Genomic DNA, 23,583 nt, shown 5'->3' on the forward strand with positions numbered 1-23,583 from the left:
TTGTTCTCCACAAAAGGTGTCACTTTCACCTTTCTTGAATTTCCCCTCTCTGGAGCAGAAGAAAGACAGACCTGTGCTACAGCCCCATCTGTTTGGCTTGTAAGGGCCCCCAAAAATCATCTTGTGTGCAAGTAGCCTTTCCTGACATGAAACGCCTTCCTGGCTCTAAGTAAGACTTACTTATGAGTAAACCATTGGGCTGTTGAGGCAACAATGACAAATAGCATGGAGTTGTTGGGGGGAGTTGGTGTGGCGTTGTTGGGAAGCCTCACCCAGGGTGTCAAAAAGCCTGGCACCGGCCTTGGGTGGTAGTGGGCATATAAATTTCCCCATGATTTCCTTCCCAGAACAGCCCAAAGCCTCTCCTTATTTCCTCCTTTCTTCTCTTCTTCCCATCCACCACCCAACCTACCTTTATCTCCCTCTTTTACTTTGCCTCCTTCCCTCTCCCTGGTAACCTCTCCCTGGCAAAATTCTGCAGATTTGGTTGCCAAGCTGAGCAGGAGCCAGCAACACAATGGTGAACCAGCAAGGACTTATAGGGAGAACCTCACTTTCCCCTGTATCCCTCACCGCACACTATTTCCTCTTTTCTTCCACTTGGCAGCCCCCATATCCTCACATTTCTCTGCCTCCTTTTGTCCTCCTTACCCACCCACCTGCTTTTTATCTACCCTCCATCTTCAGCTGTATTTTTAATTTATTTACTTCATTTATACTCTGCCTTCTTCCACAAAAAGGACCCGAAGTGGCTCACATCATTCTCTTCTCCATATTATCCTCACAATGACCCTGTGAGATAGGCTAGGCTGAGAGTATGTGACTGGCTCAGGGTCACCCAATGAGCTTCTGTGGCAGAGTGGGCATTCAAACCTGATTCTCCCAGTTTCTAGTCTGAAACTAATCACTACACTACCCTGGCTTTCATAGGATGGCTGCTGTGGAAAAGCAGCAAGCAGCTGGAGCTGGGGCTGGCTGAGTCATATAAATCAGGAGGTAACTAGTTGCTGGATGGCCTGGCTCCAGTAAGGCCTCCCTAAGAGGCCAAAACAGTCCTGGAAAGAGCCCTGCCCTTTACCGACAAACCAAGGCCTGAAGGCTAGCAATACTCTCATGGTTGCCTAGCAATGGTCACTGAGAGTTTTTGTTTCTTAAAGCTGCTTCTATTATCTGAGGGTGGGGTTAACATTTTTAATTTTTTTATTATTCAGATTTTTCTGCAAACCTGGGCGTTTCCCCCAGGCTTGTAGAAAGTCTACCTTGTCTGAGAAAGGTCTCCAATATCTTGGTTAAGTTATCTACATATTAGACCATGTTGAGAATTAGATTTACTATTTCTTCAGCAATGGGGCAATGAGAAAGTGTAGTTCTTTACAGTGCAGCATGGCCAGAAACTGCTTTTCCTTATCATGGTAATGACTCCAATTTAAGACAAAGTAAACTGGCCTGGAAAGAAAAAAACTCTTACCTCTGTGAATAGCAATGCCGCTGCCGAATGCTGACTCCACCAGCACAGCTACGGCTGCAGTCACCCCACTCTCCCCAGCTTCCCCAGAAGTCACTTTGCCTCTTCACTTTGTGAGCCTGTAAGATCAATTCAGTGGTTGGTAGGCAGTAAACATTTCTGATCAAAATTATATTTGAATTACAGGAGATTCCTTTTGTGATGTTCCCTTCTTATATCCCTCTCTGAAGGCTGCAGAGGCATAATTTGGTCATGATTAATTAAAAGACTTTTCTATATGTCTCCCTCCAGCTAATAAATTCAAGCACAGGTCAAGAAACTTAAGACACTGGTTCCCCTTCCTTCCACTAGTGGCCGGAACTTGTCTTTCCTCAATACCATTCCTGCGGGGCAACAGGTGCTAGACAAATCTAAGTCTACTATACATGCACATAAATGGCCATACATAACTCACAAGCTACAGTTAGACCCCTCTGACTCTGTGAACCATTACACGGACCACTTAATTATTTAGGAGGCAGCTAAACAATAGATGCAATGTCATATGTTATCAGACTAGCATGGCAACACAGCAGCAATAGCCATTACTATTGTGGAAGATCTATCATGATCACAGCACAAAATTGCTGCAGGCACGAGAATGGGTGAGAAGCAGAATGCAGCAGAGGAACTGCATAGTATTCTCAAGGGATCCCAGCTAACAGTTAACTCTATGAGCCTATGTGGGCTTACTGTTTGGAGTTTTCTTATAAAGCTAGAGGAAACATAAGCACTGATGGTTTTATTTATTTGTCCATTTGCCAAGCATTCATCAAAGGTGTCAGAGCTTGCTGGTACCAGAACTAGCTCCTAGAATCTCCAGGATAAAGATCTCAGATCCGAGGTAGCAGGATCAGAGGCCAAACTAGAGTGTGTGTGTGTGCAGTTCCCCAACAGGACAAATAATTCTCCAGGACCAGTAGTTGAATGCTGATCCACTGTTAGATGGTTACTCTGAGTTGCCAGATTTCATTTTTAAAAAAGAAATCTCTAAGTCCTTTCCTTTCAGTGATATAAGATGAAAGGTATATTTCTGCAATTAAAATGGCTGGAGACTTACTTTTATTTTAAAATGAAAGCTGGGGATTTAGAGAATCTGATATACAAATTGAATATAATTGTTTTAATAACTACCAACTAAAAAAAAAACCCCTGAGAAGTCCCCAGTGGCTGGGGGTGGTTTACTGGTAGGAGAGGGGGCCAGGGAAAATGCAGAGAGACCTGCTATGAGGGATCCCCCATTGTTACTGTGCTGTATCTGCAGCAGAAGCAGCAACAGACTAACCACACAAGCACATCCGCATGAGACAAAATGAAAAAAAGTTTGCCTCAAGTTAGAGCCCCAGCATCTGACAATCTTGGGTGTACTGCCTCTGAATATGAATATTTCATGTAGCTTATCATGGCTAATAACTGTTGATACTAATGGATTTACCAAACTGCTTTTTAAAAGCCTAAGCTAATGATAATCACCATGTCGTTCCATAAGTTAATTATGCACAGTGTGAAATAAGGTTACTTTTGTCCATTGTGAACCTTCTACTGATCAATCTGATTGCATGATCCCACATTCTTATATTAAGAGGAACAAAAATCTCTACCAACTCTTTTCCTAATACTTAGAATTTTACAAACCTCTACAACATAGTTGTCTTTTTCTTAGCTAAATGGAAAGGAAACTTTGGTTTTCCCATTTCAGAAAGGATACTGTAGCATCAGAGAGGGTGGCAATACAAATGAGAACCTTGCTGAACAGGAAAAGCTGAGGTGTTTATGGGGAAACAATTTTGCCTCCATGTTTTGCATCTCTGCCATGTCTAGTTCTAAAAATTAAGCATGGTGATGTCTGGGCCAATTGGCAAGCCTTGAATCTGACAGGGCTTGGTTATCAAATCCTTCAATGGCATTATACAAAGAGCTATCCTACTAACATCATTGTGGCAGGGTTGCCAAGACTTTTTCTTTTATCTGAAATTTTATTAAGTACCACAGATCAAGCTGTTTAGGTCCTTAAAGATAAGCACCAGCATCTGAATAGTATCCAAAAGCAAACAGGAACCCAGTTCAGATTTTTTAACATGGGAGTGATACAATCCCTGTAGCCCCTGAAGGTGGACTGCCTGCTGCATTTGGAACCAGCTGAAGGTTCAACAGTTTTCAAATGCAGCCCCACATAATGTGTGTTATGGTAATCTAACCTGAATGTGAACAGAACATGGATCACCATGGACAGTTAATGCTTTCTGAAGGACAGCTGGAGTTGATATATCAACCAAAGCTGACATGTGCCATGAAGGAAACCTAAGGCTTCAGCCATACATTATGACCCAGCAGCACCCCAAAGCTGCTACTCCTTCAAGCGGAATGCAATCCCCTCCAGGACTCCCTAACCCTTGAGAAGTTTTGTCTCTAATCATCAGCATCTCAGACCAATTCTCCACTAGCCTTGTTCCAGTCTTGTTGCTCATTTTCCTGTGGTGCTTCTGCTGGATTTTGCGCAAGCTGCCCTGGGGCAGTGAGTTGCCCCACCTGTTTTCAAGTTCCCTCCATGGCAGGCAGGATCCTCTGGAAGCCAGTTTCTGCCTACCACAGAGGGAACTTGAAAACAGGTGGGGCAACTCACTGCCCCAGGGCAGCTTGTGCAAAATTCAGCAGAAGCCCTGTGGGAAAAGGAGCAATGAGACTGGAACAAGGTGAGTGGGGAATCAGTGTTAGTCTTCTCTGGATTGAGCTTCAAGTTATTGGCCCTCATCCATCCAATTACTACTTCCAGGGGCCTTTTTGGTCTTTCACAAATCCACCCAACTAATTTGTTAGGGAGAAACACAGCTGAGCATCATCCCCATGTGGTTGGCATCTCATTCTCTCCCAGCAGTTTCATGTAGATTTTAAGCAGTATGGGGGGAAAGGTGGATCCCTGAAAAGCCATGCCAAAATCCAGATTCTCCATATGTCAGAAGAGTTGGTTTTATACCTCACCTTTCACTACCCAAAGGACTCTAGCAGTGGCTTACAATCACCTTCCCTTCCTCTCCTCACAAGAGACACCTTGTGAGGTAGGGGGAGCTGAGAGAGTTCTGAGAGAGCTGTAACCGACCCAAGGTCACCCAGCTGGCTTCACATAGAGCAGTAAGGAATCAAGCCCAGTTCTCCAGATTAGAGTCTGCTACTTCTCACCACTACAGCAAGCTTAAACTGTTTGAGCCCTAGCAGGGAAAATATTGACCAGTCTTATTCAGATGTTTATGGATGAACAGAGACACACACTGTGTACTAATTGAAACAACATATCTAATATTGATAAAGATATATGCAGATTAGATACACACTCAGCGATCTTTGGGTTTTAAAAAATGCTCAAGGCACTCAGTATAGGAAGAAATACATCACTTCTTGTAATCATTACTGTAAACTACTGATTCATTGCCTCTGTAATATAGCCTTTTCTACCATGAAAGCTTTTCACAAATAAGCTATATATCTTTAATATATATAACCCCAGAAGTTACGAAGAAAATGCATTTCTTCTAAACAGGATCCTCTTTAGCAGGTAAACTAGTGACAGCAAGAAACAGAAGATGGCAAAGGAATACAGAGTAGTGTACTAAAAAGCAGCATGTTCATCTTCAAATGTTGGAATAATCGATATAGAGAAACTAGTTGAAATTCTAGCTTGTGCATTCTGGAACTGCACCGTATTTGTAATCCTTCCACCAAAAGCTGTGATGGTAGCAGGAACTAGGCCAGCCCCCATCCAAAACTCAAAGAATTTAGACCAGTGTTTCCCAACCTGTGGGTCAAGATGCAAAAGTGGGTTGGGAAGCTTCTGCAAATGAGTTGGAGGCCAACCCCCTCCAAGGGTGGCTCCTGCCCATTGCATCCTTCTCTTTCTTTCCTCCTCACCAGCTTCTCACATTCTCATCTCATTCCTCCATCTGGCAACTAGTAACTTTATGGCAGCAGCTGTGGGGTTGGGGAGTTGTAGAGTAGGTGAGAGCTGTTCAGCATGCCATAGAAAAACCAGAGGATAGAAAGAGGCACATGTGTACATGGTCCTGTCTTGGTGCTGCTCCTTCAGCAGCACAACCTTTTGCCCAGCCCCCTGCATTGCTTCACCACCCTCTACCTGCTGTAAAAGATTTACAGCACTGAGCCGCTTACCATCAACCTCTTCACTACTCCCTGCCATCTTTGCATATCTCCTCAACTCAGTGCCCCTCCCCCAAGCGCACCTTCTCAAATTTCAGCTCCTTCCTGCTTGGAGTTCATGGTGGGGGCAGCTCTGTATGATATTTGTGAGTTTCTCTAAAACTTCTGTTTGGGCACTATGGAAAATGGAATGCTAGAATAGATGGGTGTCAAGGTCATTGCTTGCTTGTGGCATCAAAAATCCTTGTGCCAGCACTGGATGGGTCACTGTACAAAGTAAATTTGGACTTGTTAATAATCACCATACTGAAAAGGTTGGAAACCACTGATCTAGACAATGCTAGAGATCTTTGACAGCAATGTTTCTCATTTGCTATACACTAATACCTTTTCTTTCCTATTTTCTATTAAAAAGCCACATGGGCTGAAACAGAGCTGTACACAAATACAAAGACTGGGTACTTATTCGGGGGAAGAAAAAGAGAAGATGGAAGAAAAGAAGCTGCTAACCAAATGCATACTTAGACGCATCAAATATATCACAGCATGAATGCACTGTTATGTTGTATGCCTTTGCAACATACACTGTTATGTTGTATGCCTATCCTCTTTCCTGATGTGGAGAAATGCATTTTATTTTGGAAATTTGGGCTCTACACAACCTTCACACTTAGTTTAAAAAGTTTTCTTCTCTCCTAGCAGAGTTGGGGGTGGGGGGAATTCAAGTGCTTTCAAGCCTTGCCCAAGTATCAACCATCAGTATCATAGAAATGCTAATAGCTATCTATAACGTACTCAGACGAGAGACGCAAGTAGGGCAACATTCTTTATTAGGAGCACGTTGCAAGAGGGCGAACACGCGGGCCGGGTCCCGCTTATGTACAATCCCTGGTACAGCCTACTGGACAGGTCAGGCCAATCCTGACCTGTTAAACTTCCCGCCACAGCTGGTGATTGGCGGGGGATTCCGTGCCCTATGCTGGAGCGCCTGGGACAGCCCAGTCACCTCTGCGCATGGCGCGTTTGGCTGACGATACACTACACCCCTCCCCCCCTGGTTAATGTATATAGTCCTGGAGATAAGCGGGAGGTCGGCGCTCCCAGGTGGACCGTCTTAGGGGGTCCTGTTGGGGAGGCGCAGCTCCTGCTGCCGGTGGTTCTGCGGGTGGTGGTGCGGCCAGGGTAGTGTGCGGTGGCGTAGTTGGTCTATGTGCCGCCGTACGACCTGGCCCCCTTCGGTTGATATATCGTAGTGGAGGGACCCCGTGACTCTAAGCACTTGGCCCGCCACCCATTCAGGGCCCCTAGCATAGTTCCGGGCGTATACCGGATCACCTGCAAAGAAACCCCGGGCCACGTCCCGGACCTCGGGGTTCCCGCGAATGTCTGAAGCCCTGTCGGGGTGCAGCCTGTCCAGCCGGGTTATGAGCTTGCGCCCCATGAGGAGTTCCGCCGGGCTCACTCCCGTGACAGGGTTGGGAATCACCCGGTTGTCGAACAGGAAAGCCGCTAGTCGGTGTTCCCAATCCCCCTGTATGATCCGGCTGAGGGCTTCTTTTGTGGTGCGCACCATGCGCTCTGCCTGGCCATTGGTGGCCGGATGGAACGGGGCGGACCTTATATGTTTGATCAGGTACCTCTGGAGAAACGCCTGGAATTCCCCAGAGGTGAAGGTCACCCCGTTGTCCGAGACTATAGTGTCTGGAATGCCGTGGGTGCATAATGCCCTGCGCAGTGCCCGGATGGCGGAGGCTGAGGACGTGGACGCTACGGGAAAGCCCTCCAGCCATTTGGTGTAGGCGTCCACAATTATCAGGAAGACCTGCCCCTGGAATGGCCCCGCGAAATCGAGGTGAAGTCTCAACCACGGCTTTCTGGAGGACTCCCACCGTGTGGCGGGGGTGCTGGGAGGTTCGGGCCGCGACTCCTGGCATGCCTGGCACCTTCGAACCCAGCTCTCGATCTCCCGGTCCATCCCCGGCCACCATACGTAGCTTCTGGCCAAGGCCTTCATTTGGACTATGCCGGGGTGGGTCTCATGTAGGGACTCCAGAACACGCTTTTGTAGCGGGGGCGGAACCACCACCCTACTTCCCCATAAGAGGCACCCTTTGTGGGCTGCTAGTTCCTCCCTCCTGGCTTTATATGGTTTGAATTCTTCCCCCATGTTCCCTTCTGGCCACCCCCTCACCACCCAGTCGAGCACCCGTGCCAGTGTCTTGTGTTTCTGGGTGGCCTTGGCGACCTCCGCTGTGTGGAGGGGTTGCTCTGGGAGGCTCTCCACTAGCATGATATGGTGTGCGGGGGCGGGGTCTGGACCCACTTCAGGTAGCGGCAAACGGCTGAGCGTGTCCGCGTGGCCCATTGACTTGCCTGCTCGGTGGACCAGTGTGTACATGTAGGAATTTAGGAACTGGTTCCACCTCAGTACCCTCTGGGACAGTATTTGTGGGGTTTGGCGGTCCGGCGCTAGCAGACCCAAGAGCGGCTTGTGGTCGGTGGCGATCGTGAACCTCCGCCCATAAAGGTAATCGTTGAACTTGTGTACCCCCGCTACTATGGCCAGAGCCTCTTTATCGATCTGAGCATAATTGCGCTCTGCCGGCGTTAGCGTGCGGGAGTAATAGGCTACTGGCACCTCCCTCCCGTCCGGGAGTTGGTGCCCCAGGACTGCGCCCACCCTGTATGGCGATGCGTCGCAAGCCAGTATGACTGGGAGGCGCTCATCAAAGTGGTGGAGCACCACATTTGAGACCAGCGTGTCTTTAACCGCCTGGAACGCGGCGGCTTGGCGTTTGCCCCATACCCAAGGGGTGTGTTTGTCCAGCAGCCGGTGTAGAGGTTCTGCCAAGGCTGCCTTGTGTGGGAGGAACGTGTGATAAAAATTTAGCAACCCCAAGAAACTTTGGAGTTCTGCTTTGCACGTGGGGGCCGGGACTTGTACGACTCGTGTTTTTTCTTCCGTCGGGTGGATTGCTGCTGCGTCTACCGCGAACCCTAGGAACTCTACCCGCAGAACTCCCAGTAAGCACTTCTCCCGCTTGACTTTGAGCCCCGCAGACTGGAACCGGCGGAGCACTTCTCTGAGGCGGTTGTTGAATTCTCCGGGGTCCGGGGCGGCGATCAAAACATCGTCGAAAAACGGTTGGACTCCGGGGATTCCTTTAAGGAGAGCGTCCATTATGCTTTGGAAAATCCCCAGAGCCACACTCACCCCGAACTGTAGCCTCCGCACCCTGAAAGCCCCCCTGTGTGTGACAATGGTTTGGGCCTCTGCCGTTTTTTCATCTACCGGGAGCTGCTGGTAGGCCTGTGCCAGGTCCAGCTTCCCAAAGATCTTTGACCCTGCTAGGGCGGCCAGAATGTGGCTCACCACCGGTACTGGGTACGGATTGTCTTGAAGTGCCCTGTTTATGGTGCACTTATAGTCAGCACAGATCCGCACCTCCCCGTTAGGCTTGACCGGTGTGACTATAGGGGTCTCCCACGTGGCGTAGTCTACTGGCTCCAGTACCCCTTGGGCCGTTAGCCAGTCCAATTCAGCCTCTATCTTGGGCTTGAGGGCGAAAGGAACCCTTCTGGCCTTGAGCCTGATTGGTCGGACCGTAGAGTCCAGCAGTAGGGAGATGGCCGGCCCCTTGCAGCTCCCCAGGGACCCATCGAACACGTCGGGGAACTCGCGGCATACCTCCCTGAACCCACTGGTGGATAGGATTTGCCCCACCCCTTCCAGCCGTATTCCCAGGGGTTTGAACCACGCCAGACCTAGTAGGGTGGTAAGCTGGTGCTTGACCACCAGAATGTCCAACGGCCCCCTAAAGGACCCCCGCTCGACATGCACCCGGGCCCACCCCACGATCTGCACCGGGTTCTTCTGAAAGTCTCTTAGAACAAAGTCCGCCAGTCTTGTCTGAACCCGCTGCCCGGGACACAGATTCCTCAGGGTCTCCTCCGATATAATGGAAATGGAGGAGCCCGAGTCCACCTCCATTTGGCATGGGGCTCCCTCTATTAGGACCGCCATTATGATTTTGTTAGGGACGCTCAGGGGCAAGTTCAGTACCTGCAAGGTCGTGGATGCTGTGGAGTGGAACTCCGCAGACTCTTGGTGGGTGGTCGGCCTCCGGCGGCTGGGCCTGGTCCGGCAGGCCCTCGCGATGTGGCCGGTCTTCCCGCAGCTCCGGCAGTCCCAGGTCCGGTACTGGCAGTCCCGTCTGTCGTGGGGGTCGCCGCAGCTGGCGCACTTGGGGGCTGGAGACCTCTCCGATGCTGGGGGACGTTCCGGCGCTCGGGGCCGCGGGGATGCTCGGTTGGGTGGCCCGGCTGGGCGGCGCAGCTGGTAGGCTTCTCCCTCCTCCAGGCGGTCGTGGTCCAGCTCCTCGTGGTGGACGGCGTCCGTTCGGGCCTTGGGAAAGGTCCTCGAAGTCCTTTCAAACGCTGCGGCTTCGCTGAAGGCGCTCTGGAGGGTGAGCTCTTCCTTGACGAAGAGCTTCTGCTGGAGCCTCTTGTCGCGGAGGCCCCACGTGAAGCGATCGGCCAGGGTCTCCTCTAGCTGAGGAAAGTTACAGTTCCCGGTGATCCTGCGTAGGGCCGCCAGGTAGTCGGCGGCCGATTCTCCCGCAGCCTGGTCCCTTCTGTGGAACAGGAACCGGCGGGCCACCCGCGAAGGCTGAGGCAAAAAGTGGCTGGTGAGGAGTCTGCTGACTTCTGCGAAGGACTTTTCTGTGAGGCGGGCGGGGGCCGAGAGACCTTTGGCGATCTCGATTGTGGCCGCCCCGCAGACGCTCAGGAGAACGTCCCTCTTCATACTGTCCTCCGTGACTTTGTTGGCCCTCAGGTAGCATTCGACCCGTTCCAAGTAGGACTCCCAGGCCTCTGGATTTGCGGGGTCGAACGGCTCAACGTGGCCGGTGTTTCCGCCCTGGTTGGCCATGGTGGCTGCGGCGGCGGTCGTGGCCTGGTGGTGCCCTTGGTCTCCGACGTAGCCAATGAGGCTAGAATCCCACCTTCGTCGCCACTATAACGTACTCAGACGAGAGACGCAAGTAGGGCAACATTCTTTATTAGGAGCACGTTGCAAGAGGGCGAACACGCGGGCCAGGTCCCGCTTATGTACAATCCCCGGTACAGCCTACTGGACAGGTCAGGCCAATCCTGACCTGTTAAACTTCCCGCCACAGCTGGTGATTGGCGGGGAATTCCGTGCCCTATGCTGGAGCGCCTGGGACAGCCCAGTCGCCTCTGCGCATGGCGCGTTTGGCTGACGATACACTACACTATCATAGCTGGAGATTATGGTCAGCTCATATCTCCAGCTGAAAGCTGACACCTAGGAGCTGGCACAGAAACTTGGGGATAGGAAAGATAGATGGTATCTTCCTGGAGATGTCAGGAAAAAAGATGGACAAAAAGAGATAATAAAATCCCTTGGCATGGAGAGAGTGATCCATTTGGGCTGATTCTATCTGGAAGAAGGAGCTTTCACACCTGAACTCCAGCTGATGTCCACCTTTGCCATGTGAAACAGACAAAAGGCTGTCTACCTAACAAAGACATTAAAGTAAGCGTTTAGAATGCTGTAACTTCTAGGCTTAAAGAATGTACCTTAGAACAAGACCAGCTAGGGCATGTACAGAGTGAAGGACAAAGAAACTACACATTTACACCCTTCTTATATATGCCTTGCTCCTTCTGTTGCTGTGTTGAGACCATGTAAGGGGATATTTTACTTTTAACAAATTCTTTATTAATTTGAATACCAGTAGTTTTTCTCCATACCACATAGACATCCACCATCCTCCTCCACCATTATATTGGTTGATCCAGACAGTTATACATTTGAGCAAAAAGAGCCTTTTTTCTACCAATGAAATATTTCCCTTTCCCTCCCCCTTAGTTCAGTTCCAGTTAGTTCAGTGCAGCTGGCTCTGTGATAGTCTCTGAGAGGAGTTGACCTTGATACCAAAGCGTACCACATACCTCAGGGTGAGAAAGGCTACTTGTAAGTTTCACAGACAGAACATATTTGATTAGCTTGCAAGCTACTTTAGCTGTTACATAATTATTACAGTGGTCTGGATTCAACATGGGAGTGCTCATGGCAAGGAGACCCCTTGTTTGTATTACCTCTATTCCTCAAAGTGACACAACAGGGATTTACATCTGACTCAACATTCCATGAAGTCTAATTACAGTAATTCCCATCTCCACCTCCAAATGTGCTTTCTGTTCATGTCTTAGTGGGATAGGGCTCATGTGTCATTTCCATAAATATACCTTTGTGACCTTCTCTTCCCTTTTATCACTATATGATCCCAGAAAACATTTACATATAAATTGCTGGATGGGACACAAAGGTAGAAGTACCAAGCACAAGAGATCACATATAGAAAATGCCAGATGACCCAGCTAGCGAAAGCAATGTCACCAGTTTAATCAAGGAAAATTGCAATTGCTGTTTGTTAAGCTCAATTCCCCCCCCCCCTCAAATACCCCACTAACTCCCTTCCTTTACTCTGCATGGAGCAACTGAAACATCACAGAACTGAATGCCCAAATCATGCCAGAACAAAGTTATAATATATAAAGCTATAATATATCTAAAAAGATTTTTAGTGGGCTGAGCACAGATCAAGAAAACCAGACAAGGTAATGTGCAATGATCACAAGGAAGGAAAAATAAAGGCAAGAACATGCTGATTTATATAGAATGTGAATATTGAGTCTCATGCCCCCAGGAAAACTGATGGATATACTTGGCTCTCAGATATATTCAGGTGGGGTAGCCAAGTTGGTCTGAAGCACACAAAAGTGTGCTTGCACAAGAAAGCTTATGCCTTGAATAAAATCTGTTGGTCTTAAAGGTGCAACTGAACTCAAACTTTGTTCTGTCATATATATTGTGATTAATCAATACATCAATGATCAATATGAGAGTTTTAAATGTTGCATTTTGATCGTTGATACACCTGAATATATCTGAGAGCCAAGTATATCCATCAGTTTTCCTGGGGGCATGTATAACTGTGAGGCCTTAAAGAGTAGGTGGGACTCAAATATTACTAATATACAACCTCTCAGCAAAGACACATGCATGCCTAAACTTGCTCTCGTCTACAACACACCTATTTTTATTTCTACCTGTACATTACCACTATCACCTTTTAATTATTTTCAAGTTGACAGGGCCCATTTCCAGACATTCTGACTTAGAAACTGTGGTGTCATCACATGACCGTGGTCCTAGCCAGCTTAGATAGATGACATGCATACCTTGATGCTTATATCTTCATTATAGGAAAGGAAAGGTCCTCTGTGCAAGCACCAGTCGTTTCCGACTCTGGGATGACGTTACTTTCACAATGTTTTCACAGCAGACTTCTTACGGGGTGGTTTGCCATTGCCTTCCCCAGTCATCTACACTTTCCCCCCAGCAAGCTGGGTACTCATTTTACTGAGTGTGGTGGAACCGGCCCGATTCTGCCTTCAGACCCGGTCCCGTCAGCTCCCTATTGAGTCGCCAACTCCTGGAGGGAGCTATTTCTCCTCCTGCCCCTTGGGCTCGCTGCCACCACCTGCTCAGTCTAGGGGTTCAGATTGAGAGGAACAGGACTCCCAATCCCCCTCTCCAGCTATGAGGCCAGGCCTCAAGGTCCTCTGCCACCCTGCACTTGGGTTTCACAGAGACCTCAGCACTTCTTTGGGGCACCCCTGGAGGATTGGCACCTTATCCAACTGCATGCCTTCCCCCTTTCCCGGGGCCCCCTTCTCAACACAGCGTGGTCTAGAGCGGTTGGGGATCTAGGTGGTACAGAGATTGACTGCCAGCATTCAAACAGTAAAAATATATTTATTTAAAAGAGAAAAAGAAAAGAAAAGAAGAACAAAACAAAAACAGTTGCCTTTAAAAAGTTAGCACAGCACAGCACCCGTACAGCAAACAGCATGACAAACAAAATGTGGTTTTAAACGCATCCTGTTGTCCCTGGCCTAAACTTGCCCTGCCTATGATAATGACTTACTTGGTCTGACTGCCTGGGGCCTCCCAGGCAGGAGCCTCCATGCTCACCACATGCTCGCTCGAGCGCTGGCCTCAAACTGCTTTCTCTTCCTGCTAACTCCAATACAAAGAACAAAAGAACTTCCTGCCTCTCTAGGAGACTTTCCCCCTAGAGTTGTTGGTTTGGCTCTGGAAGGGAGGGGGGGAGTGAGGGGGAAGGCTAGGCCCAAGCCTGCTTGGCAGTTTAGTGATCCCTCCCAATGAAGCACCAACATTGACTGAGATGGCGTTTCTCCACACTGACCTTGGAAGGATGGAGGGCTGAGTCAACCTTGAGCCGGCTACCTGAAAACCCAACTTCCGCTGGGGATTGAACTCAGGTCATGAGCAGAGCTTAGGACTGCAGTACTGCAGCTTTAACACTCTTCTCCACGGGGCTCCATTATAATGAAACCATAAATCCCTATATTTCTTTGTTTGCCTCTTAACATCCGATCAGTATTATCTGTTACTTATACAAACATTTCATGATCCAAGACATTTTTAAAAAGCAATGTAAACAAAGTAAGAGATCAGGCTTTACTCCAAAGGGCCTATAGTCCAATGTTCAGGATAAGGAAAGACTTAAAACATCATAATTGAGATTACACATTGGTGCATTGGGTACACAATTTACAGCACAAGCCAAAGTACACAGTTTTGTTTTTCCTGTTTTAATCTAAGGTACAAAACAGACAGAATTCTGTAATAGAGCCCTTCCATAATCACACAACTGAATATTCTCCAATAATATAAACTTCCTTCACGGAAAACTCTTTTCTCTGGAATAGAGTTTTCCTCCCCACCAAACAGAGCGTTAAAATATTCAATGAACAAAAGCGAACACATGAAGCTGCCTTATATTGAGTCTACAATCAGTCCATCAAGATCAATATCACTTACACAGACTGCCAGTGCTTCTCCAGGATCTTAGGTCAACGTACTGTCCAAGAGCCTTCATCCGGAGATGCCGGGGATTGAACCTACGATCTTCTAGATGCAAGGAAGATGCTCTTCCACTGACCTATAGCCCCTCTTCTAATCTACTTACAAACTACTTGCAGTTTGAAGTGGTATAGTCCAGCAAGAGCTTCCAGAGGTGATTCACCTGCCTTTTCATTCCTTTGACATCACACACCAAAATCCAAAATAAATGAATGTATTTATTTTTGTTAATCTGCCTTTTTGCTGAGACTCAAGTACACTCAACAGGATAGGACATCCAATGAGCAATAAAATAGGATTTGAACTACTGAAATCAGAAAACAAATCTCAAGAGCTGAAACAAACCTGATATGTTAAGTGGTGCAGAAACTACCTAGTCTGAAGCAAACTTACAGCGTTAGGTAGTAATACAGTGGTGTAGTAATACAGTGGCATAGGTCACAGTCACTATCTCTTTACTAATGAAGTTTTTTGATTAGTTCATTACAGTACATTTCTATTTACCTGTGCCAAAAGTCCTCTTGAATAATTCAGTTTTTTATAGTTTGCAGAAAGACAGGAGAGCAGGAGCCTTCCTGTCCTCCTCAGGCAGGCCATTCCACAAGGTGGGGGCCACATCAGAGACCACACAGGTGTGAGTGATTATCAATTTTGCTCATTTGCAGGATCGTACCTGCAGAATGCCCTGCTAGGATGAGCAAAGTTGGCATGGCAGAGCATAGGTCCTGCAGATAAGAGGGACCACAGCCATGAAGGGCTTTGTAAGTGATAGTCAATACCTTGAATTGAGCCTGGTAATAGATGGGCAGCCAATAGAGAAACTGAAGAATGGGAGTGACGTGCATGTTCTACCTAGCTCCTAAAAATAAACTAATTAGAAACTCTGAATTGACTCCAAGGGGAGACCTACCTAAAGTGCATTAGTCTAGTCTCAGTGTTACCATGGCCAAGTTGAGGTACACAGCCATCTTGTGAACAAGACTGAGTTGGAAGAAAGCATTTTTGTGGCTGCATTTGCTTGCTTCTCCAGCAGTAAAATTGGATCTATTATAATTCCAAGGTTCTTAACTGAGTAAATAGATCCAGGTGGGCAGCCGTGTTGGTCTGAAGCAGTAGAACAAAGCAAGAGACAACCTGCACCTTTAAGACCAGCAAAGTTTTATTCAAAATGTAAGAGTACACAAAAGCTTACATTCTGAATAAAACTTCGTTCGTCTTAAAGGTGCAACTTGAACACTTAACTCAGTAAGCAAGTGTTAGTTGAAACCCACTGAAAGTGTGAAGCACTACGTCCTTCAAATCTTTCTTCCTAACCAGCATCGTTCCCCTCTGGGTTTAGTTTAAATTTATTTGCTTTCAGCCATTTGATCACAGCACTCAGGCAATGGCTTAAGACCTCTACCATATCACCAGGAAATTTAGACAGAGAGATACAAAGCTGGGAGCCATCTGTATATTGATGACATCCAATTCCAAAAGTACTCAGTTCCCTTTATCAAAATTTGCCCCCACCAATTAAAAGCAGTATTTGCTATTCAATCAATTCCCATTTAATCAACAGGCTTTTGCCAGTCATTTGATTAAATTACTGTTAAATAATGTTTGTAGATCCTACCTGTTACTCTGGTTGACAGGAGCAAAAATGCACTCTCTCTCTACTCTATTTTATTGGCAGACTGAGTAGTAGTAAGAAGAAACTGTTCTGATCATTCAAAGAAAGGCTTGGCAGAAGTAGTGGGCATTCAAGGCTTCAAAATGGCATTTTAGATGCTATTACAATAAAATGTGTTTTAGAGAGTATTTCCACTGCCTGAAAATGCAACAAATTCCATTTTCTTTTAAATTACTGCTGGACCTCCCACGGAGTTTCAACAAACCAGATTCAGACAAATCACGTGACTCAATAATTACCAGTCATTATTGTCTAGTCTGAAATTGCCAGACTTTCCACAACAATTGAGGTTGATGAAACAGAAAAGGTTATTATCTGCAAATGTGAATGGCATTCATGCACTACACTTTGTAACTATATACAGAGCCTTTTTTTGTAGCAGGAACTCCTTTGCATATTATGCCACACAGCCCTGATGTAGCCAATCTTCCTGGAACTTACAGTAGGCCCTGTACTAAAAGCCCTGTAAACTCTTGGAAGATTGGCTACATCAGGGATGTAGGGCCTAATATTCAAAGGAGTTTCTGCTACAAAAAAGGTCTGACTATATATATTTTATTTACTTCAGTTATAGCCATCCTTTCTCACTGAGACTCAAGATAGATTACACAATATAAAAGCAATGCAATCAGACAGTATACATAAAACACCCAATGAACAATACAATAGGACTAGGATTACAAAATTAGAAGAAATGCAGACTCCGCTGCCACATTAACTCATGACATACCATAACCGATGCAGAAAAACAGACTGTAAAAGTAGAAGACAAGGCCACAAAACCAAGAGAATATGTATAACAGACTGCAGAGAATATGTATAACGTGCAGCAGGCTACAATCAAACTCCCTTTATAAAATCACCTTCCAGAACCATTCCATTATACTGCAGCCCTATTTCCTTCATAAAGATGCCCTCTGGAACTTTTGCTTTACACAGGGATGTCAAATCTATGGCCCAATGACTGGAACCAGCCAGCCCATGACTTTAATCCAGGCTATGGCTCTTTTCTCCCGCCCCCCAGCTGCCCTGTGCTTGTCCTCACCCTTTCAAGCTGGAGGCTGCTGAAGTTCCCAGCAGCTTCAGGGTTCTCTTTTTCGTCAAGGTCTCTGAACCCAGATAGACTAATCTGGAACTGTTTCTTGCAATAGAAACAGTGATCTGGAATGACAGGGCACAGAGTGAAGTGACAGCCCCTGGGAGCAGCAGCAGCAGCATTCTGGGAATGGAATTCCACTCTGGGGGCCCTCGTTCCAATCCCAGAATGCTTCTGCTACTCCTAGGGACAGTCATTTCACTCTGGGGGCTGTCATTCCAGTCCCAGAGTAATCTATCTGGGCCCAGATACCATAATGGAAAACCCATTTTGCATTTTTCTTGCAACTTTGTCAGTGCTGCAGTGTATTTCAATGAAATGCAGCTCAAGTAGCGTCACTTTCCAGTTTTGTATGCTGCTGAAACTGTTGCTTACTGGAATTGTCTCCTTGCAAAAAAAAAAAAAGGTTTATGTTTTGAGCCAGTTTGTCTCTGCTGAATGGATCTAAGAATGGGTGCCTGAGGAAGTACTCTAAACTGGGAACCCACAGCCAAAGAGGGATATTACATTGGAGAGCCACTGCTAATCTGAGTAGATGGGGGTGGGGTGGAGGGAGAAGCTTGCAGTGCCCAGCTATTTCATGTTTTCCTAGGGTCAAAGCATTTTATATTTTTTAGTTTGTATTTTTAGTTTTTGCTGTGATCCTTGTGCTTTTTTCTTGATGTTTTATTTTTAAAATTTAATTGCCAAATTCCACTATCCCCCCACCTTTTTCATTTTAGGCAGGTATCTTTTAAGGGGGGAAAGTTTGGGAGGTGCCAGTTATCAAAGATGGTTAAATAAACAAAATATCACAAGAGTTATAAGCATTTGTATTTTCAGTTTAAGCAATACCCTTAATTGTGTTTGTCTGTATTCTTTATAAAGTTATATCTCTACTACCTGGCATTACATTTTATGACAAACATGGCCTAGCCTCACAAAGTCCCATTTATGTTAGATCTGTCCCTTGTAGGGTGGCCAGACCGTCACGGGCGCCCGGGAATGTCCCGGTTCTGGCCCCCTATTCCCACCTCCCGGGCTGGCTATACCGGGACCATTTAGAGGTCCCGGTTTAGCCAGCCCCGGAGGCGGTGGGCTGCGGGCGCCGGCGGGGAAGGCGGCGAGTGAGGGAGGGAGCGTCCCTGCGCGTGCGCAGGGCCCCTGCGCAAGCGCAGGGACGCTCCCTCCCTCACTCGCCGCCTTCCCCGCCCGCGCGCGGGGCCCAGCGGCGGCGGTGGAGGCCTCTCCGTGGCCTCCGCTGGTCGCTGGAAGCCCTCCAGAGACTCTGGAGGGCCTCCAGCGACCAGCGGAGGCCGCGGAGAAGCCGCAGAGCAGCCGGCGCTGGTCCCGGAAGGCCTTCCAGAGACTCTGGAAGGCCTTCCGGGACCAGCGCCGACCAGCGAAGGCCTCTCCGCGGCCTCCGCTGGTCGCTGGGGGCCCTCCAGAGACTCTGGAGGGCCCCCAGCGACCAGCGGAGGCCGCGGAGCAGCCGGCACTGGTCCCGGAAGGCCTTCCAGAGACTCTGGAAGGCCTTCCGGGACCAGCGCCGACCAGCGAAGGCCTCTCCGCGGCCTCCGCTGGTCGCTGGGGGCCTCCAGAGACTCTGGAGGGCCCCCAGCGACCAGCGGAGGCCGCGGAGAGGCCGCGGAGCAGCTGGCGCTGGTCCCGGAAGGCCTTCCAGAGACTCTGGAAGGCCTTCCGGGTTCAGCGCCGACCAGCGAAGGCCTCTCCGCGGCCTCCGCTGGTTGCTGGGGGCCCTCCAGAGACTCTGGAGGGCCCCCAGCGACCAGCGGAGGCCGCGGAGAGGTCGCGGAGCAGCCGGCGCTGGTCCCGGAAGGCCTTCCAGAGACTCTGGAAGGCCTTCCGGGACCAGCGCCGACCAGCGCCGACCAGCGAAGGCCTCTCCGCGGCCTCCGTTGGTCGCTGGGGGCCCTCCAGAGACTCTGGAGGGCCCCCAGCGACCAGCGGAGGCTGCGGAGAGGCCGCGGAGCAGCCGGCGCTGGTCCCGGAAGGCCTTCCAGAGACTCTGGAAGGCCTTCCGGGACCAGCGCCGACCAGCGAAGGCCTCTCCGCGGCCTCCGCTGGTCGCTGGAGGCTTGCCTGGGCTTGCCTGGCTGCTGCGCCGCTGCCTGCCCCCGTCCCGCTCAGCTGCTCGGCGGCTGGGCCCTCCAGTGCAGGTGGAGGCCGGGGAGGGCATCGGAGAGTCCGGCGCTGGTCGTTGGAGGCCCTCCAGCGACCAGCGCCGGCCTCTCCGCCGCCGCCGCTCGACTCGCCGCCGCCACCCGACTCGCCGCCGCCGCCGGACTCTCCGCCGACCGCCACCCTGGAAGCAGGTAAGGGGGCCGAAAGCGGGGGGGGGGCCTTCCTTTCTTCCCTCCCTCTTCCCTTCTTTCCTTTCTTCCTTCCTTCCCTCCCTCCCTTCCTTCCCTCCCTCCCTTCCTTCCCTTCCTTCCTTCCCTCCCTCCCTCCTCCCTTCCTTCCCTCCCTCCTCCCTTCCTCCCTTCCTCCCTCCCTCCCTTCCTTCCTTCCTTCCTTCCTTCCTTCCTTCCTTCCTTCCTTCCTTCCTTCCTTCCTTCCTTCCTTCCTTCCCTCCCTTCCCTTCCCTTCCCTTCCCTCCTCCCTTCCTTCCCTCCTTATGCTCTTATGTGACACAGAGTGTTGGACTGAATGGGCCACTGGCCTGATCCAACAGGGCTTCTCTTATGTTCTTCTGTGACACAGAGTGTTGGACTGGATGGGCCACTGGCCTGATCCAACAAGGCTTCTCTTATGTTCTTCTGTGACACAGAGTGTTGGACTGGAGGGGCCACTGGCCTGATGCAACAGGGCTTCTCTTATGTTCTTATGTGACCAGAGTGGTGGACTGGATGAGCCATTGGTCTGATGCAACAGGGCTTCTCTTATATTTTTATGTGGCACAGAGTGTTGGACTGGAGGGGCCACTGGCCTGATGCAACAGGGCTTCTCTTATATTCTTATGTGGCACAGAGTGTTGGACTGGAGGGGCCACTGGCCTGATGCAACAGGGCTTCTCTTATGTTCTTATGTGACCAGAGTGGTGGACTGGATGAGCCATTGGTCTGATGCAACAGGGCTTCTCTTATATTTTTATGTGGCACAGAGTGTTGGACTGGAGGGGCCACTGGCCTGATGCAACAGGGCTTCTCTTATATTCTTATGTGGCACAGAGTGTTGGACTGGAGGGGCCACTGGCCTGATGCAACAGGGCTTCTCTTATGTTCTTATGTGACACAGAGTGTTGGACTGGATGGGCTACTGGCCTGATCCAACAAGGCTTCTCTTATGTTCTTCTGTGACACAGAGTGTTGGACTGGAGGGGTCACTGGCCTGATGCAACAGGGCTTCTCTTATGTTCTTATGTGACCAGAGTGGTGGACTGGATGAGCCATTGGTCTGATGCAACAGGGCTTCTCTTATATTTTTATGTGGCACAGAGTGTTGGACTGGAGGGGCCACTGGCCTGATGCCACAGGGCTTCTCTTATATTCTTATGTGGCACAGAGTGTTGGACTGGAGGGGCCACTGGCCTGATGCAACAGGGCTTCACTTATGTTCTTATGTGACACAGAGTGTTGGACTGGAGGGGCCATTGGCCTGATCCAACAGGGCTGTAATTGAAAGTTGCACTTACATTGGTCAGCTCTGGCAATCAGATATGAGCCAGTGACCTGGTCTATCTGGCTTGACACGAAATGACTTGAATGCCTGCCAGACCAGTTTATATCAGAGAAGGGGCTTTGGTTCCCTGGCAGGGCATGTGCTTGGAATGCAGAGGGTCCCAGGTTCAATCCCTTGCATCTCCAGGTTAAAAAAAACACCCAGTTAGGTAGTAGGTAATGTGAAAGACCTGTATGCTGCCAGATAATGCTCATAATGGACCAGTGGTCTGATTCAGTATAAGGAAGCTTCATGTGTTCACGTATTTTTCAGAACACAGCATTTATTTATGGCTGATTTGTATGAATTTGTCTGATTTAATTGTCTGTTTAAACCGGTTGAAAAATTGCCTCCTGTCCACAGCAAGCAAATATATGAATGTGTCCAGCAGGTGTTCCATAATTATTTCTCATCTGTGCTCTTAAAGCTGCATAGTGCATAGTGAAATCCCTCTTGAATCCTGGAGGCTACACCCTTTGATCTAGCATCAAGCAGAGCTAGGCAATTCCAACACTTCCAACACTACATCTACTTAAAAGCAGAAAGCACACACAGCCTGCTCACAAATTAAATCACCTGCTGACTTACATACCTTTCCTGAAACAAGTGCCACTGAAACCCAGGAGAAATATTTCCAAGTGAATGTGTTTAGATTCTAGAGTCTCTAGTGAGAGAAACTTCTTGGCAATAAGAATGAAGAACTGCTCGCACGCCATCAATCCCCACAAACTGTGACACTGGAATCCCACTAAAATTCACATTTCCAGAATCACACAACTGTGAAGTTCTCCATCTTTACATCCTGATGGCCAGCAACACAAGGAGGAAAGTGAAAAACAAGCAGGTTCTCTAATACAGAATCTGTTATCCTGTTTATCACTAGTTAACTAATGTCAACCTGTACTGAGTGCCTTAGCCTTGTTATTTGAGTAACCATTCACCTCGTTATTGAGTAACCAGAAGAGGCTGTGCTATTAAGGTAATAGCCATAGTTTCCAAGTAGGCCTGGATCATTTCAGCTCTTGCTCTAAGAATTTGTCACAATTGCTGTGTGTAATCTGTTACCCATAATACCAGTCTGCCCAGTGTAAACATTGCTCTGAGTACCACAAAGAACTTGGTCAGCTTAGCAAAACTGATTCTAATACATAATGCTATTTTAGGGATAAATTATATAGCAGGGGTGGTCAAACTGCGACTCAGGAGCTACATGCGGCTCTCAAAGCCCCCACCGCCCTGTTGGCCAGCTTACAGAAGGCATTCCCTTCTCCAAGTCAAGCCAGTCAAGATTCGGGGCTTGGAGAACGCATTTAAAATTGCCTCCCTCATTCCCTCCCTCTTGCTCTATCACTTTCTCTTCCTCATATTCATGTCCTGCGGCTCTCAAACATCTGACATTTATTCTATGTGACTGTTATGTTAAGCAAATTTGGCCACCCCTGTTATAGAGCCTACTTCTACTAGTTAATGCCCCATCTTTCAAAAAAACCATTTTGAATCATTCTACATAGACAGAAAGCAACTGCAAATGCTTTACATAAGAAGCATATAATAATCTTTAATACAAGCAGCAACATAAAGAAATATGTGAAAGTGCCATCCATGCAGGCATCTTTTAAAGTGAAGTGGCCCTGGGATGATTGTGACTGAACGTTAGTCTTTAAGCTTTGTATCTGAATGAAGGATGTTTCACTGATTTTTCTTTATGAGGATGGGTTGGGGAAATTGTGGAAGAGTGTGGGGATTAGCAGAAACAGCAGAATATGAAGAAAGCAATATTCCTAATGGCCTTCAGTTAGGACCCACAGCAGGTTTACCTCTGGTTGTGCAAAACACATACATACTGTGATTTTTTGTGGTAGAACTACTAGTTTGGTCACAAGTACATGCATTGCGAAACAAGGATCAATATACTTTGTGTTGCTTTTTATATTTGTAATGTTATACTTAATGGGTTTTCGATGCTGAATTGTACAAATGTTAGGCAGATAGCAATTTACCCTGTTTCCCCCTGCTACAAAAACCAGTGTGGGGGGGGAACAGGGAGTTGGGGGAGTGCAAACATGTGCACCAGTGTACAATGTCACTTCCTCTGAAAAAAGGGAAGTTATATCATGACATCTGAGGGCCCCTCTAAGCTTTTCCTCAAACTATATAGTTCAAAACAGAACTTTGGTGTATCCTAGAGCACTGTCTTGACATCATGACATCACTTCAGGGTGGTTTTTTTGGTCAGCAATGGCATTGTATTTGGGGAATAGCCCAGTGCATGTGCTTCCGGCAGGTGGCGCGGGGGAAATGATGTCACAGGAAGTGATGTCGCTTCCTGCTTCCGGCAGGTGGCGCGGGGGAAATGATGTCACAGGAAGTGACGTCACTTCCTGTTTCTGGTGGTGGCATGATGTCACAGGAAGTGACGTCACAGGAAGTGATGTCACTTCCTGTTTCCGGCGGCGCGCACACACACCCCTACCTCCCCCCCCCAGGTGTCCCTGGCTGGCCTTCAGACATTATGGCCA

At 48.4% G+C, this 23,583-nt stretch overlaps 1 protein-coding gene across 2 annotated transcripts in view; it reads right to left on the reverse strand.

The window, feature by feature from the left end:
* Positions 1-23,583, reverse strand: part of PAPLN (papilin, proteoglycan like sulfated glycoprotein) — a 172,653-nt gene that overhangs the window by 93,449 nt on the left and 55,621 nt on the right. For both annotated transcript variants that reach the window (XM_060261820.1, XM_060261819.1), the window contains exon 3: positions 1,469-1,584. In XM_060261820.1, coding sequence (XP_060117803.1) covers positions 1,469-1,584 — 116 coding nt within the window. The remainder of the gene's footprint in view (positions 1-1,468; positions 1,585-23,583) is intronic.

Source organism: Heteronotia binoei, chromosome 21 (assembly GCF_032191835.1).
Source record: "Heteronotia binoei isolate CCM8104 ecotype False Entrance Well chromosome 21, APGP_CSIRO_Hbin_v1, whole genome shotgun sequence".
Lineage (NCBI taxonomy): Eukaryota > Metazoa > Chordata > Lepidosauria > Squamata > Gekkonidae > Heteronotia > Heteronotia binoei.